Source organism: Larimichthys crocea, chromosome XX, assembly GCF_000972845.2.
Source record: "Larimichthys crocea isolate SSNF chromosome XX, L_crocea_2.0, whole genome shotgun sequence".
NCBI lineage: Eukaryota > Metazoa > Chordata > Actinopteri > Sciaenidae > Larimichthys > Larimichthys crocea.
Genome location: NC_040030.1, coordinates 5,515,962 through 5,534,048, shown reverse-complemented (window position 1 = coordinate 5,534,048; position 18,087 = coordinate 5,515,962). Strand labels below are relative to the sequence as shown.

The 18,087-nt window shown below is 41.8% G+C and overlaps 1 protein-coding gene across 5 annotated transcripts; it reads left to right on the top strand.

The window, feature by feature from the left end:
• The first annotated feature begins 2,856 nt into the window (after nucleotides 1–2,856).
• On the top strand, nucleotides 2,857–17,971 carry LOC104932961 (uncharacterized). 5 transcript variants are annotated; one of them, XM_019257633.2, is made up of 4 exons: nucleotides 2,857–3,314; nucleotides 12,872–17,118; nucleotides 17,243–17,290; nucleotides 17,410–17,966. In XM_019257633.2, exons 2-4 carry the CDS (start codon nucleotides 12,924–12,926, stop codon nucleotides 17,433–17,435), a joined length of 4,269 nt encoding a protein of 1,422 aa, XP_019113178.2. In that variant the 5' UTR covers nucleotides 2,857–3,314; nucleotides 12,872–12,923; the 3' UTR covers nucleotides 17,436–17,966. The 5 variants fall into 5 exon arrangements, 4 of the variants coding, with proteins under 4 accessions (XP_019113178.2, XP_027127849.1, XP_019113176.2 ...); XR_003461250.1 differs by having other exon boundaries at nucleotides 12,872–17,290; nucleotides 17,410–17,970; XM_027272048.1 differs by having other exon boundaries at nucleotides 12,872–14,091; nucleotides 14,464–17,971.
• The last annotated feature ends 116 nt before the right edge of the window (nucleotides 17,972–18,087 follow it).

Here is an 18,087-nt window from a genome sequence, read left to right as displayed (position 1 = left end):
AATTTCAGTTTCTTTGTTTCAGCCACTTGAGATGCCCCAACCCTTAAATTGTGATGTTCACACTCAACTTTGCACCTACATACATCAGTGGCTAAATTGGCTTTTGTAAGGAGGGGGAGCCGTTCTTCACTCACTGTGGTCAATAGCTCTCAAACAATGTCGCACCATAGGTTTAATACATATTTTATCAATTTATAACCTACTTATTTATATCTCACACCAATTTACATATTGGTAAATTATTTAGTCTACATTTCACCATCAATCTACACGCATATTAACATTTTTTTTTCTTTTTTACATCCCATCAATTTACAATGTTATTTGCATTACTTATTTACATCTCACACCATAAATTTACATACACACACTTTCTTACATGTCACAACATCAAACCAAATATCAGCAGTTGCCAGTCATTACAATTAATTCACAACTTTCCAAATAGGACTTAGATCTCTTGTCTTCTGACTTTCCTTTCTCTGTCTACATGGTATATGATCTGCTGACCTCCGGGTTTAGCGCTTCTGAACAGTTAGTTAACTGAACGATTTTATAACCGACATTTTATGTTTCTGTGACATTGTCACAAAAACATTAAGGTGAAAAAATAGATGAGGTGTCTGCACATAGATGCATAGTTACATATTAACAATAGTACTATTATATATAGATAGTTTACATTAAGACACTTATTTGTGTAGCTAGCTGGTGGCCATCTAGACTTTGGGGTTATTTGAATAGGAGTACCGGAGAGCCACCATTCTTGTATGCTGTCAGGTGTGTTTTATTTTAGGAGAGGTTAATGGAGAGGGCAGGTCAAAGGTTAGGGCCCATAAATGTATTTTGGGAAAGGAAGTTCTTTTAGCTATCTGTCCTTAAATGTCCCCTGTCTTGGGGTATGTTATTTTTGATTATATACTTTGGGAGCATAACCTACTGTATATAAGGGCTTGCCCTGCACAGTTTGAGAGAGTCTCATCATTCGTCCAGGAGCTCTCCAAGTAACGTTTTAATTGTTACGATGCTGAACTTATTGTAATAAATTTGTTATGCAACTAAGACAGTATCGGTGGAGTTTCTCTTCAAACATCTTCAACTGCATCACCACTGAATACACGACATCGACATTTAGTTCCAGTAAGTTAACAATGACCTGAACATTTTGTTGTGACAGTACTTGACTCACCTTAAGCTTCCCGCTGTCGGTGGCACATCAGCAGCACCGTGGGTGTTTGTACGTGCGGTATGCGAGAATGTGCGCATATCAGTGAAAACATGGACTGGAGTTTCATTGATTCAGGTTTTATATCAATAAACAAGTGAAACGGATTCAATAATAAAGCTCTGACACAGCGCTCTGGAAACAGCGATGAGTGAACAAACTGATGTAGCCTCCTGATTTTTGACATGGTAAAAGAGGGGAGGTCAGAACTAATGATTTTAAGTCCTGTAATGGTAGCTACGGCCATGATTATTATAAACAACACCGAAGCAGAGGGAGCTCAGCTCCTGCTGGCTGTGCTGCCGAGGTGAGGAGACAGAGCTGAGCTCCGGAGGACTCGGCCCAATTTAATCTCTGCATACAAGAACCTGCAGGATACTGTCAGCGCGTTTGTTGATTTGCATAGAAGAATTCTATAGCCGAATTGTTCCTTAGTACAAGTATTTATTTAGCATCAGGACACCAAAATGTTACATGTACATGGACCCTCCAAGCACTTAGCTGCAACTAACCAAAAGAGAGTGTCTAATTTAGAATTTACAAAAAGTTATATAGTATGTGTTCCTAATTGGTCCAAAAACTGTTGGCCCTGGTGTAAACTTGGCTCTCCCTTGTTGGAGCACAGGTTGGGTAAGAAACAGGTAAAAACAATAAACAATACCTCTGGTGTAAAATGCACCCCAGGGAGTCGGAGCTGATGCCTGCAGCAGACAGATGGATGTAAAACATACCCTAGGGGTGTTCTGAGGTATAAATGTTTAGCTCTCTCTTTCTTCATTTTTGACCGCTCGTGTGTTGAATGACCTTTTCTTTGCAAATAAAATAAAAACCTTGTCGGTTGGCAGAAGTCTCTATTTCATTATGAGTTTCACTATGAGAGTGTCTCTAATTCTCCTTGGCTAAACGTCAATAAATATTACAGCATACGACATCAGAGGCACCTGAACACTTTTCCCTCCTGACCTCACCATTGACCATTGATTTCAGCAGTTTCTCCACAACATAATCAAGGGGAGAAGTATGTGGAAATTAATACAATGGTATGTGAACACAAAATGGTATTGATCAGATAAAAAGCACTAGGTTTTAAGTAAAGTTGATTTTATGTGAGCACACAATACTGTTAATGAGGTAATGAGCACCATGGTTTTAGTGAGAGTTGATTTTAACATGTGGAAAACATTGATCAGAATAAGAAATGTGTAATTGTAACAATTATGTGTATGTATGTGAATGATTATAACACAAACTTCTTGTCATGTTATAAAATTGATAAAGTTTTAAAAAAATACAGTAAAACATCTATGATATAATGGCATAAGCGAATAGAAATAAGAGATTTAAACAAATATATAAGTTAGGTTTTAATAGTGTAATCTTGAAGAAAGTAGAGTAAAAAAGAAATATCTTGGCCTAGGCTACTACAGTAAAGTACTAAACTACTGAACTACTAAAGTAGTGGAAAGTCCCTAAGTTTTGACATCCTGGCATGTAAGCCTGGATGAGTTTAAACCATTATGTCACTGGTGAATGAAAGTTAGAAAGTGGGCAGGACTTATGTCATTGTTGTGTAACACTTAAGGGTATAAAAGGAGAGGATTTGAGACAGAACAACAGTCTTTCCATGGACCTTCAACGGGCTTTGTTTGTCTCTCAAGATAATAAAAGCTCTATCTGCTGCCAACTTTGATGAATCCTGTTATTCTTTTCACCTGAATAATAATACTATTTGACCTAAATCTTCTGATCGAGACAACTTGTGTTATTGAGATACGACCCCACCCCCAAACATCTCACCAATCAGAGCTCACACTGAACGTTATATAGACCAGCGGATCACACTTCCCCCTCTCCTAAACTTTGAAGCGGACAGCACGCACGCACGTCTGACTCGAGAGTAAAGAGTGGAAGACGTCGCGTTTTATTTTTTCGTCAGACACCTGGACGGACAGCAAACACAATTTCTTTTAGTCGTGGGTCCGGAGTAGTTCTCGTTTCAGGGCGTACATTCCCGGACCATACAGCGCTTTTGAGGAAGCTGTGTCAGAGTTTGGACAACGAGTTAAACAGAGTGAAAAGCGGAGCTACGGTAAGCCATATGGAGAGTAAGTACACACGTCGACGTTTGTATTTCTCACATAAATTTATCTCTAAAATTTGTTTTAAATGAAACAAAACCACACCGTTAGACGGTATACTCGTGTGTCTGTGTGTGCGCGCGCGCAGGTATGTGTGTGTGTGTGTGTGCGCGCGCAGGTATGTATGTATGTGTGTGTGTGTGTTTGCGCGAGCGGATATGACGCAGTTTCAGTTTTATTTCCCTCCATCACCACCTACTTTTAACGATAACATTCCTAAGATAGATACATTAGCTGCGAGCCTGCGCCTGAGGCGAAGGATTTATCAGTGAAGACTGGCTGCAGCTGGTGGACATCTACATGTATACACACACACACACACACACAGAGTCGAAACGATACAAGACGGTCTAAAAGTTGAATGCTGATGTTTTTATTAACGAATCTCCAGAGATTACAACATGACTAACTTGCAGTCGAGGGAGCAAATATGAAAATAAACAGTGTTTAATGGGCTCTATAGCTTTCTCTCTTTTCAAGTCTCCCTTTTTCCCGTCAACAAAGCCTGACAGGCACAGTACTCACGCTTATGCAAGGATTTGAAATGACTCACTGCAGCCAGATTTTCTGAGGCACGTAGGTTTCTGTTTCTCAGTAATGTAGAGTAACATCAGCTTAATGTTGTGCTCTTGCTGACCTCTAGTGGTTGGTTCTCTTTTTGCATCAGTACCCCAGCTGTGTCTATGTGCATGTGTGGGTGTTCCCACACTGTAGGATGTGCTCACAGTTACAGGAGAGCAGAGCTGTTTTTTTTTTGTTTTCACTTTGCAGTAAAGAAATCCACAAACAGTGTATTCTGTTTTTATCATGCATAAAATCCTGAGGCTTTAAGGACAAAGGGTGTCACTCCCTGTACAGATTGTAAAGCCCTCCGAGGCAAATGTACTTTGTGACTTTGGGCTATATAAATTATGTAAACGATATGGAAAAGATGGTATCTCGATTATAGTGACCAAATTATCAGGATTAACTATGTTATTGCGATATTCTTAATTGCTGTACAAATGTAACCCAGATGTAACCCTGACCCAATGTCCAAAAAACACACATTGAAATAATTTAACAAAATCTTGTGATTTTCTTATATTAAAACATTAGGAGCCAAAATCTTGTCAAAATGAAACTTTCACATTAAAGGAGCAAGCAATTGGCACAGAAAGAGTTTGCTTTAAATGAAGAAATTATGTAAACAAAATTTGTTTAGTTTAAGTGTGCCTGTGTGAGTGAGAGGAGTGCCTTATGAGAAAGTGTGTGTGTCTGTTGGGCCAACACTGGGAGCAGTGAAATAAATTAACACTATTAATCATTATTTCCTGGAGCTAAAGTTACTCACATTTTTAACTCTCTATTATAAATATCACTGTATGTTCTTCCTAGCGTTAATGAACATGTTTACATTATTTTACGTCTCCTTACATTGTGTCTGCTCTGCTCAGTGGAGCTGGGGGCCTTCGGTTCTGTTTCATTTGGAGACACTTAGCAACACAGCACCCTTAAAAAAAAAAAAAATATTATAATATATATATAATATAATATGTATATGTATATGTTATATATGTATGTGTGTGGTATGTGTGTGTGTGTGTGTGTGTATATATAAATAGGAACGAAATGCCACGGCGGCAGAGCCGATATGTTTCAATTTTAGTCAATGTGTCAGCTCACAGTGTCTCCAGTTCCGCTGCAACACAGCCGTCTGCAACACATACGCAGAGCTTCTATTTTTCCAAGACGCCGGAGCACGGCGCATAAATTCACCACAGAGCAGATTGTGCGGGGAAGGAAATCGGCTACAAAATAAAACCCCAGTTAATTTTCAAAATAAAATACTCCGTGTTCACCGTGGATCGAGTTTCATTACAAGAATATGTCATAATGAGCGGGGCTCACTTGAAGTCAACAGGTCAGAGGTTTTCAGGCATCTTTTCAGCCCGTCATTATCATTTGACACCTCAAATCCTTTTCATAAAGACACCAACAAAAAGAAGATGCAGCGTGAAATTTGGAGGGAGTATGTAACATGCCAAGAAACAGGCAGGGCAAAAACGCTCCATAGTGCCCCCTTGAACTTTTCTTTAAGGCAGCCCCGCCACAGTTTTGGACACAGAGTTATGAAACCTCAGCCGAATTGTAGAACATGGCAAGACCTACAAAAGTCTCTTGCAGCAATGGGCTACGATGAACAGGAAGCAAGATATTTAAGGATGAAAATCACCATTTTCGGTGTTTCGGGCTGGTTGAGAAGAGGGCATATTTGAACGAACGAGAGGGGGTTGGGGTGGTACATTATCTGACAAGGGGACTGTTTTTTGGTACAGGATTCCCAGGTTATCTAGCAGTCAGAGCTGAGTAGGTCCGGCTTTGATTTTGATGCTTGAACTAAATGTCTGTAGCTTCCCACAGTGGTGTCGAAGGTAGGGTCTTCAGAAACTTTACAAGAGAAATCATTGATAAATTCATAAATAAAATGGCTCTGTGACATCACACCACAGCCACCACAGCACTATTTTGATTAGTTTTCCATGCAGCTTCACACACAACCAGTTATAGTGTTATAGAAGAGGCACAATTTGCCCGTCAGACTACTTTGATCAGATTTGGACCTTTTTCTGTGGTTTATGTTGTACAAATAGGCACTTCTGATGGAATTAAAAGCAATGTTTGCAGCCTCTATGGACATAATGGCAGAGGCAAAGATGTTGTTGATAGAGGAAGACATAAAAAGGATTGTGACAGAGCAAAAAGCAACAAGAGTAAATCTGGACTCTTAGTTGTTAGCAAGAGCTTTGTGAAATAAAAGGATGAAAGACCGACGCCAAGCTAGGCTTCTTGCTCTTGGATTGTAATATTAGCTGGCAGCTATGCTTGTGGTGTTGCATGTGCTTGATGTGAGACAGATGACAGCTTAGAGAGAAAGGATACCAACCACCTGGGGCCAGAACAACAACCTCTCAACGTCAGTAAGCTGAGACACCCAGCATTTTCGAGTTCCTTGGTGAGCACATCAGAGGACCTCTCCTGGACACTGCACACAGACATCATGGCCAAGAAAGCTCGCCAGTGGTGGCCTGAGGAAGTTTGTCGAGAATGCTGACAACTGTTACAGGTGCACTATCAAAAGCTTGCACCACAGTCTGGTACAGGAGCTGCTCTGCTCACAGACACTAGTCACTACAGAGAGTGGACGCAGCACAGCACATCACAGGCAGCAGACTCGGCCAATCAGGATATCTTTCATAAGTGGTGCCAGGGGAAGGGAGGGAGAACAGGGTTCTCCACTGCAAAAATGTATTTAAGACTGCTGCTGTTGTACCAAGACTTTTGCTGACTGTTTGCTTGTTCGTTTCTTTACTTTGGGTTGTGTTGCTCTGCGGACTACATTTACATTTAGTCATTTAATAGACGCTTTTATCCAAAGCGACCTACAGAGAAGGGAACAATCAAGGTACAGTGCGATAAGAAAGTGTTAGCACAACGATAAGAAAGCGTTAGTACAGCAATAAGTGCTATGACAATTCTTAAAGGGGTAGCTTTCTCATGTCCAGTTGTAGGTAGTGTTAGGAGAGAAGGTAATCTCTGAAGAGCTGGGTCTTCAGGAGACTTTTAAAAGGTAGAGAGGGACACCCCTGCTCTGGTAGGAACTGGTAGTGTGTTCCACCAACGAGGAACAACAAATGAAAAAAGTTTGGATTGCAGAGTGGCAGAGCCAGGCATCGCTCATTAGAGGAGCGCAGAGGTCGTGAGGTAACATATGCCTGTACAAGGTTGATTAGGTAGGTAGGTGCAGTACCGCAGACAACTTTGGGCCTAAACACTTTAAAGCTTTATTCATTGTCCTATTGTTATACTTGCATATAACAAAATAAATAAGAGCAAATTCTTTTAAAGTGGCTTGCTCAGTAACAGAAAACTCCACAACTAACTTGGGAAGTAGTGAAGACGCAACAGTAAAGCCCTACTGTGTGAGTAGGGGGTAGTGGGGATGTAAGCTTCGCAGAACGGCTGCACCGCGGAACGGCTGCGCCGTGGTCACTGAAGCTACCAGTCTAATCAATGAAACCACTCACGTCGGGCGCGCCGCGGAATGTCTTGGTGGCGTCCCAGCAGCACTGTAGCGCTATCATTCCGTAGCACTTCTATTTTTGATGCGAGCCATTGCTAATGGGTGAAGCAATGGACGGTCGATCCAATCCTTTCACAACTGCCAAAACTGCTGGATTCTGTCGAAAGTTCCTGGTTTTGTCCAAAGCCCAGTCCCCAATGTCCACAGTCTTTCATTGGCAGGATGAACACGAGAAGAATCCTGGTTGGCCCAGTCGAGACCCACAGCCGGTCGGGGGTGGTTAATCCTCCTTTGCATGGCTCCCTTCTGCCGGCTGTAGGTTGTCGGACTCTTCTCTTTGCGATGTTGGGCTGTTCGTCTATTCCGTCTCTGTAGTTATAAGTCTAAGTCCGAAGATTCAATGCTCCGATGTGGTCAGTCATCCAGCATGTCTCGAACCCAGGCGCCGGCTGACGAGGATAACCACGATCTCCGTTGTGCAGTGACTCTTATACTCCCTGCTCGTTGGATCCCCCCTTCTATCAGGCTACAACGAGTCACTTGATGATGATGATGATAGGGGCTTTATTTGTCATTGTAACAGTACAAGTACAGTTCAACGAAATTGCAGACCAGTCTGTCCAACAAATTATACATATATAATATGACAAATAGGGGAGGACAAGACAGTGTATGGTAGCCAAAGGAAAAGAAAGAAAAAAGGGATACAACATGGGGAGAGGGGAGGAGAAAAAAAGAACAACCCACAGACTGTGCTCCTGTAAGGAGTACACTCTGGGAGCAGGACAAAAACACCTCAGCAGTTTAGCACATATACAGTACACTCTACAAGATGAGACACATCACTAGCAACCAGGGGACAGGGGCTGGGGGGTTTGAGTAATCCCAGCACAGACACGCAGCCATCCGGTCCTGCAGCCAGAGGGCGCTGGACACACAGACCCGCCTTGTCAGGCTGGGGGGAACAAGCGGTGAAGGCGGGTGGATGGGGGTAGGGCATTGAAAGCATATCTGTAGGTCTGTGCATGTGTGCGTAAGCCTGGAGACGTGCCCCGCCCTGTCCGTAATTGTGGAATCTCAGTCTGCAGATGTTATGGCGATGGCATGGCAGTTGCTATGGAGACAGCCTTGATCAGGCCATGGCAGAACAGTCAACAAGTGTCAGTGGGAGATAGGGGAGTAGGGGAGTAGGGCAAAGAGCGTCTCGCTGTAGTGATCTTCCGGGGGAGTTGTTATTCCAGCAGAAGCCTTGGCCAAGGCTCTGCAGGTGTGGGGAGGTCAAGATAAGATTGGAATTTGTTGGTCTTGGGGCCCCGTAGCTGCGTTATCCGCTACAGGCTCTCTCAGCCAGCTTGGTCTCCAAAACGATCCATTTGCCTTTGCAAAACTGTCAGCTTCTCCATGATGTAGCCCATATCCTGGTTGTTCTTGATGTTTTCCATCGATCCTGTAATGGTGACCATGTTCCGGTTCATAGTCTCTGTGATGTCATCCACTTTGCGTTCCAGCACTGCGATGTTATCCATATTCCGGTTCACGGCCCCATTCAGGTTCCCGACAGCTGTGCTCAGTGCTTCAGTCATTGCCGGCAGCTTTATGGGCGTTTTCCGCATGCCTTGATGAATCAGTGCCATGCCCGCTCTAATCAGCAAGACACTTGTCATCAACAATCCGAATAGATAGATGTCTTCAACGTCCTCCACAGAAAGAGCCGCCAGACACACGACCCGCCACTTCTCCCAGGCGTCCATCGAGTAACCAGCTGCAAACGTTCCGGCAGGACATACAGGTTCCCCCGAACCTGGGCTTCTCTTTGAGAAGATGGTGTCAATTGCGCTTAGAGACCAGTTGATCAAATCCATGATGCTTAATAGATTCGAGAGCATTACAGGGAGAGTCTCTCCAACAGTAGACAAAAGACTAGACACAGACAAGAGAGCAGAGCAGGCAAGGCCAAGGGGAGGAGAGGAGAGGAGGAGAAGATGCGACCGCCTTCGTTGAGAGCCAAACGAGATGTCACTTGCCGGATTCCAACCATATTAGGTGGCAATTGTCACAGTTCATACTCCTTGTTTGTCCATCCAGATGTTTCCTATTTGCTTCACTTACCCCTCCCTTCTTACCCTCTCTCCCGTCCAGTTACTCAAGATTTCCTGGCTCAACCTCTCAACATGATTTAGTTATGGTCATTTCCTTAGCTACTAGCTGTTGCAATGATTTCACAATCTCCAGTAGTCAGAATCAAAACTCAGTTATAATCACACTTTTTCTTTGTGGTTACATTCATTTCAACATTTCATTTTTACATTGTTCCAACACAGAATCATCATCAATCACATTTTAGTTTAGCTCATTTTTATCTTTATGCATTACTCACATATTCATGGAAAGTCCCCAAATGTCCAACTCAGATGGAAAGTCCCCAAATGTCCAACGGTTTATGCTAGTACCGGAAAGTCCCTTCATTCCTAACTCTCTGGCCCTCTGCTGGGGAGTTCCACTTCCCCATAGTGAGGGCAAAACAGTGAGAAACTCTCTATCCTCCATTTCCCAGGTTGTTACATTAACTCTTTTGTTGTGTCAGTGGATCAGGGATCTTAACTTACTTGACTATATATAGTTACCATGGTACCTTGGGTATATTGTGGGATGTATTGGGTAGGAATGTGCGATATGTTATCATTTACAATATATCGTCAAAAACATTCCCACCAGTAACAATGTCATCCCACGATCAAAATGATAAATTCCCCTTGATGACATATGTATATGCAAGACACACTCGCAGCCCAACACGCATATTGATAAACATGGCGGAAGGCAGAGCAGATACTCCGGGCAGCAAGGAACTCTTTCCTCACGCTCCGTCTTTTCACCCCGTCGACACCATGGATGAGGAGAAGTTGATTCTGGAGGTCCAAAATCAACTTATCATTTATGACACCTCACATATAAGGATATAAAAAAAGATGCAATGTGGAATGCCATTGCAGGAGTCAAAAAGACTACAGCCGGCAGTATCGCGTGAATTTGTGAGATCTCGTGCGTTCTTACGATACTCGGTGGCCGGTGGACCTACACCAGTGTGCATCACAAACAGATTATGTGTGAGTTGGCGGACGGCAGGGTACGCTGTCGGAGCTGATCTTCAGCCACTTCGCATGCAGTGTATTTTAGGTGTAAGTTGTTGCACCAAAGACGTTTTTTTTTTCCTCGCACCACTGACTGTCAGGGTGATGCCGTCTTATGTGGGTTAGCATGTTTGAGGTGTTGCCAGCAACATACCGCACCTCCGTGAAACATCGCCGGCAGAAAGTCTTTGTCCTGTCCACCACTCGCTTGCCATCACCATTATATTGTACCAGGAAACTGAAGTGCAAAGTCCAACTCCACACTTTCCATCACTTTTCTTCTTCGTCCTTTTTTGCAACTACTACTACTTATTCTGTAATGATAGTTTCTGGCAGCTTTTAGGCTCATTACCGCCACCTGGATTAAAGTGACTTTTTTAAAACTCACTCAGATGTATTCGTCATATGACTGGGTGCGCCGAACCATGATGCCCATACCGTGACCATTCGGGACGAGTACAAATACCGCTACACCCCTAGTGTAGATTATGCAAGAACGAGGACTTGAAGCCCTGGAGCATTCTTACCCTGGAAGTTCACAGGCCTTAAACTTTAGTCTGTGGGATTTTCCTTTGTCATGTATCAGTGGTTAAGAAGTAGGCAGGCTAGAATAATATACTTATGGATAAACTAGATGTCTCTTCATCGCGAGTCAGGGCAATTGGAAGTCATGTAGTTCTTACTTCTGACTCTCATTGGTGGTTGAGAAACTTTGTTCCCAAGCACTTAGGGTCAGTTGAGTTGTTCCCATCTTTGAGCAGCAGGGAAAGTCTGTTTCATTGAATTTGAGTAACCAAAAAGCTTATGTAAGATAAGGTAGATTTATAATCACATACTGGGGAAAATTCACTTGTCACAGCAGCTTGTATACACAAGGTTGATAATAAATTGCCCACAAGTAAGAAATGTATAGAAAAAGTCAAGCTTAAGAAATGTTGGTTGGTTTTAAAGACACATTGTTTACTTGGTTAGCGATGTACTAACCTAAGAGGTCTTAGGACAAGCAGGTGCTTGTGTGGCGGCTGATCCTTTGTCCTTTCTTCGGTGGTCTGCGTTATGCGGACCGAACCAAGACTCAGGTACCCTTCTGGTCTGTAAAGTGCGGAAAGAAAGTGAACAAAGGGCAGTCTGGAGCTTTGACTAGGCCAGGGGCACTACAGTAACACAAAACAACCTAGGGCATGACATGTGACATTTCACAATAAAGGCTTAGTTCAATTAACACAATGAGTGAAATTCAAATGTGGACTGCCCGTAGTCCCAACAATAGCATTTTACTCCTGGAATTGAATGCAAAGACAAAGTAGAGCTCTCCATAAGCCAAACTGCCAATTACTCATTGATTTCATTCAACTACTTTATACTTTAATTTTGTTTTCAATTTTTTATACTTTTAATTAACAAGTTGCAAATTGCCATGCGTGTATATTTTATGACCACACCATGACAATGAGATCTGTCTTTCTTTACTGTTTAATTTTATGACAAATCACGGTGATGTATGTGCGTGCTTCAATGTGACTGTGCAGGGTTACATTGAAACAGAATCCGTTCTCTTTCCTGCGATACATTCTAAGTAACATTTCAGCAATATTATACTTATTTCAATTAAAATGTAGTAGAACTTTCAAGGTGATATATGATTTTACTTCAGTACTTAAATTTCTAAAAATGGTTGATTGCCTCACGTACCACTAGTGGCTGGGGGCTGGGCTGAAGCTTCTGGATGAACAAAGATCTGGTGACAAATCCGATTCTCCTCTGATCCAGTGGGAGGAGAGCTCAGTTTATTTTATTTTTTTGTCTGTAATACCAAACCAAATTAACAAAAAATACTTAGATTTTGGTATAACGTGAAAGATGAACATTCAATATTACAGAGTAATATATCGTGACCAAGTATAACACTGTGTGCAATCTACAGTTTACACAAACAAAGACATGATGATGCAGTGAAATGTGTCACATTCTGAATCCGAGTATTGTTTGTATATTGTTACAAACCTTCTTGCAATGCTTATCTAAATACATGTTTTGTGTTATTTTGTTGTTTCCTTCCCATTGTTTCATTCCATTTCTTCAAGTGTTACCTGGAACTTGGATTTAGTACCACCTCCTGGGCTTTTAAGGCTCAAGAAGTCATCAAACATCAAAGCGGGGGGGGGGGACGAAAGCAAACAAGAGACAAAGGATGAGACACCTTCCCCTTTTCCATTGTGGAAAGGTGCCTATATGTCGTATTGAATGTGAAACCAGCCAATAACTAATTTTTTCTTTTTTTTTTTTTCTTTTATCATTTTCATTTGTTTCCTAGACCCGACGAGACCTTAACTGAAGTCATCCCTTCAAAGATTGCTCATCATTTAATGGGATCTGTACGTCCACACAGCCAAGCAGTGGTCTGTCCAGCATTCCAGCACTGGCGTGACATTGGTGCTCTCTCATCACCTCTGGACAACAATGTTACGTCTGTACCAGTGGTTCACCATGCTAAGGGAATACAAAACAACATGGTAGCCACTCTGTATCCTGAAGAATTCAGAGTGGCTTACAGTCCAGCTCAGTGGCAGCAAGGCAGTCACACACCGTCAAAACAAAATTTCCAGGGATACACCCAAAGTGAGTTACAGCGAACCATAGCAAAAACTAGATTCCAGGACCCAAATTCAGGAAATAGTGCATCTTCATCAAAAAATGTCTTCACACAGCACAGCAGTTGCTTAAGTTCATCTGCTAATGAGAACACTGTAAGAGATTCTGTTAATGAAGCTGGACGACAAAGTGGATTTTCTGAGCAGAAAGGGTCAAATTTAAACATTAATCCTGGGCTCTCACAAAGACAACTTAACGCCTTCTCAGTCTGTACTCCAGACACAGTCGCAGCACATAAACGGAAGCTTCCCCTGCTGCATGCCTTACTGGCATCAAATTCATCATCTTCATCAGGAGAAATGAATGCCAACATTGAACTCAATACTCGCTTTTCAGAAGACCGAGACTGCCAGAGTCAGCAAATGAAAAGCTCACTAGCTGCTTTAAACTGTGGAAAGTCCAGAAAACTCCATGTAGATCATTCAGGAGCAACTCATTCCTCCACCTGTCAGCAGCAGTTCTCCTTTCCCTCTCTCAGCAGTCAGCCATCCACAAACATAGTTTTGCCTGTTGGAAAAATGGCACCACCTACAGATGACGAAATAATGGAGTTTATTAGAAAAAAGATTGCATATTTTAGGACCCTTTTAAATCCAGAAAACATAAACATTGGACTCACATTTAACGGATGTCATTTTCGCGGTAATGAAGGCAACGCTGCACCCCAGTCTGACTGCATCATGTCCAACGATGTAGCCCATTCTCGCTCAACGTCGACCTCCGACAAAGATGTGGAGAGGAATGGCCTCTACTGTGCTGCTGCAGTTGGACAAACACTTCAACAGGACAGTTCAAAGGGCAGCAATGAAAATGTTACGTTAACCCCTAAGTCAAGAGAGATGAGTCATTGTGCTACATCGACATCAAAGGAACATTCAACAGGTACACAAGCCTCTGTTGTAGGAAATTCAAAACATACTCCTAAAACATTTGTTGAGAAGAGTACATTGGTAGAATTTGACAACTTGGATGTAAATATGCCAGTAAATTATGATGACAAATGTTTTTATTTAGGTGATTGTGAAAATGAAACAATTGTCCATAGCAATAATGAAAGTTTCCATAGTAAATGGTGTGACAAGTACTTGCAGACTGGTGTAACCACTCTCCGTTATACATTAACTGCACTAAAGGAGCTGATTGCTAGTTTGGAGAATGTAGAGACCATTGCAGGAATGGATAACTTTCCTGAAGTCTTACTGCAACAATATTGGAATAGGGATATAGATAACTTAAATCTCTTTGCATCCACAGAATATCCACAAATTATGGAGAAAGTTGCTGCCACTTGCACAAAGAATGAAGATAAGAGTCCAGTGGTTCTCACGGAAGTGTCAGAAACGGACTTGGCTAAACTGATTGAATACCAGCCCAGTTCATCGCTTAACTGCAGCTCATCACAAGAAGAACCTACGCCTGTCCGGTTAAATATCGTCAAGTCTTTGGATGACATCGAGCAAACGTCTGGTGTTTCTTGGGCTCTCAAACACACAAGAGAAAGGGAGAAAGAAGATACAGGCCATTTTGTGAAGATGGTAGGGATGGACAATGTGCAAGGTGTGACTGATGTCTCAGAGGATCGTCCAACCAAGTCAAGTTCAGTAGTATATGAAGACAAAACATTTGAACCTGCATCTCTCATTGAAAATCAAGATGTTAATACAAAAGAAAATTGTGATGTGACCCGTAAGAAAGTGATTGCACCTTCCAAACTAATTGTTAAAATTCAGATTCATAATCTTGTATCAGTTCCTAAAAATCGAAGTGCACTGATGTGCAGCCAGCCAAGTCATGAAGGTGTGAAGAAAGATGGGGATTCTGTGCATTCAGAAACAGATGTAAGCGCAGCACTTTATGAAAACAAAGTAAAAGGATATTCCCCTCCATCTCAAAGTAAGAGTAGAGAAACAGACTACTCTTTAAAAGATCTACAATATGATGACATTTCAAGTGAAGATGAAAATTCACAGATTGAGAATGTGGCTCTGCAAAAATCTTCACTTGCTCAAGTACCTACAGGAAACAGGCAGTTACCATATGGAAATAAAAGCTATGGACATGAGCAAGTTCAGGCTCAGATGAAGACCAAAATCATTTCGGAAAAGGAACTGATTTCCAGGAAGCAGGTTTCACCAGAGACCGAAACATGTATTTCATGTAGTCCTTCCTCTGTTTTGAAAGATGGCGATGAGATTGATGATCAGATGGATGATGACTGGATTGTCATTCCAATAAGCATGTATGACCTTAAATTTGAACGAGAAGATGAAGAATGCGACAGCCAAGAAAGGGTTGTGCTAGATAATGGTGAAACTGGAGACAAAGAAACAGAATCTGACACTGACACAAGTCCACTACCGGCTTCTGTGCCTTCCCAGATGGAGGTATTTGACACACTGGAGAAGTATCTACAAGAAAAATCTCTACATGGTTTTGGCTGGAGATCAGCCTGCAGCACACCTGAACAACTAGACTCATGCATGCCATCACATACACTGCAGAGCAGGAGAGCATCATACTCAGAGTCTGAAGACAGCTATGAAACTGAGGACAGTTGTGATTACCCATTTGAATCAAAACAAAATCTTTTGACTGTATCTTCTGAGTTATTGGAGAAGGGGTTGACACCAGCGCTGGATGATTCTGAGTCTGAAAAAGAGAGTGAAGATGATGAGGTTATAGATGTGCAAAGACCTGGAAAGCTGATTGAATCCAAGGCTGCCTCGGAGTATGTTCAACATGAGAGCAATGGACAAATTTCAAAAATTGATATCATAGTAATTGATTCTGACACAGAGGACGACAGTGACCAGAACTGCAGAACAATGGCAAAAAGGAAAACAATCTCCTCAGACTCAGATGACAGTAGAGATGTGCCATGTAGTCAGAATTCACCTAAAAAGAAATTAAAAAAGAAAAGGCACAAACAATCAATGTCAGAAGGAATAAGAAACACAAAAAGAACATACTCATCAGAATCAGAGGACAGTGGGAATGCTTTAATTGCTGGAAAGGTTCAACCTTCAACTGAAACTATGAAACGCCTTTGTGGGACTGCTGAGAAAAAGTCAGAAGAATCCAGGCTGTCATCTGAGGACGCTGCAAAGAAGCAACTCCAGTCTGTGGGCAAGGAGGCAGATACCAATTTGCGTCCTAATCATGTTGTTCATAACTCTACTGGACACTTGAAACTGATTAAAGAATCTCGAGTCCACAGGCAGGGCAATGATGAAACTCGGGCTTCAAAAAACCCCAAAGGAACCAGCAAAAATACCGACTCTTGTGAAAAGAAAAAACAGCATCTGCACAAAAAAGTCAAGGTCCCGGCCAGTAAAGCAAAACCCAAACAACTTTCATCACCTAGCCAGGAAGGGGCATTCATCTCCACTGCAAGCTCGTCTTCAACAAGTGGACAACTTTCTGATCCTAGACAAAGCTCTGCCTCCTCTAAAGGCTTGTTTCAGACTAGAGAAACCTCCACCTCCTGTAGTCTTCCTAAATCTAAGCAGAGCACATCTACTCCCAGACAAAATGCGTCCTCGTCTAATGCGCAGCTGTCTCGCTCTTATAGTATCCCCGCAACATTAGATACTTACACCCCCACAAAAGACCCATCATCTTCTGAAAGCATTCTATCAACAACAAGAAAACAAGTGATTAAAGACTGGAAGAAAACTTTTTTCCCAACCAAGATGGAGAGGAAAATTAACTCGCGGAAGGAGGTGGAATCCAGAACCACAAATCTGGATTCCTCGAGAGAAGCCAGACCAGGACATAGTCAATATGACAGGGCACCCAGACGGCGGCACAACTCCCATGAGACTGTTACCCCCCTGATGAAGAAGGCCAAGTGTGATGCCGTAGAATGGACGAAGGCCATAAATCGTGAAGATCCAAAGAAAAGGAAAAGTGTGTTGTTTTGCAGTTCTAAAAATGTACTTTCTGATGTCTTTAATAAATTTGTGGTAGTCAAATCAAGTTATTTTTAATGTCTAATCTAAATGTATGTTCCCAACCCTCATTCTTACTATAGGTTTTTCTGTGGGCGACAATTACAAGTGGTCAGAGAAGGCAACAAAAGGTGATACTTGACATAGTCCCATTTAGAGCTAACCCATGCACAATGTGGTTTCACCAGATTGTCTTGTTTCTGGGGTATAGATATAATCCTTTTTGTTTTTCTATCATTTTTCATTATAGGTTCCTATAAGTCTGGGAGGAAGTGAAGAACCTCTCCAAGATCCTGTTGGTGAGGGGGGAAAAAGGTGCTAGTGTTTAACTTCTATAGGGACAGGTGGTTGATGACTGAAAACAGTAATAACTGTTCTACTTTTTGCGTTGTAGCTAGTCTTTGATTTTCCAAAGCATTTGTGTATAGAACAATACCTGTGTATAGTACCTATAAAGTAAATATTATGTATTTTAACTGCATGTAAATGTGCATATACCATGCTGTAAATAATATCATCTGTTTGTGGACATGTTGTTTTTGAATGTTCTTTTTACCAGCTACCTCACTGCTTGCTTTACTCAGCATAAAGCAGCACTTACCCTTTTCTTTCCCCTTTTTACTATGACCGTCTAAACTTGAAACCTTTCAGAAATTTTAATCCTTTTTTTTATATACATCACATTCACCTTTCCTCTTTAAGTTAAATCTTTTTGTACTTGGAAAATTCACCTGTAATTTTGTGTTTCCTAAGGGCAATATTACATTTGTTTTTAAAATGTTGAAAATGCATAAAGTCTAAACTTGATCTATTGCTGTTTGATTTGTGTACTTTTATTTCACCACTAGAGGTAGACGTTGTAACATATATTCTACTTACAGTTTGTTTCCATTTTACCAGTTCTGTTAAACCACGTGAACAGTAACAG

What these genes read in the sequence shown, in the direction of transcription:
- LOC104932961 (XM_019257631.2), top strand. Translation starts at nt 12,924, where the DNA reads ATGGGATCTGTACGTCCACACAGCCAAGCAGTGGTCTGTCCAGCATTC.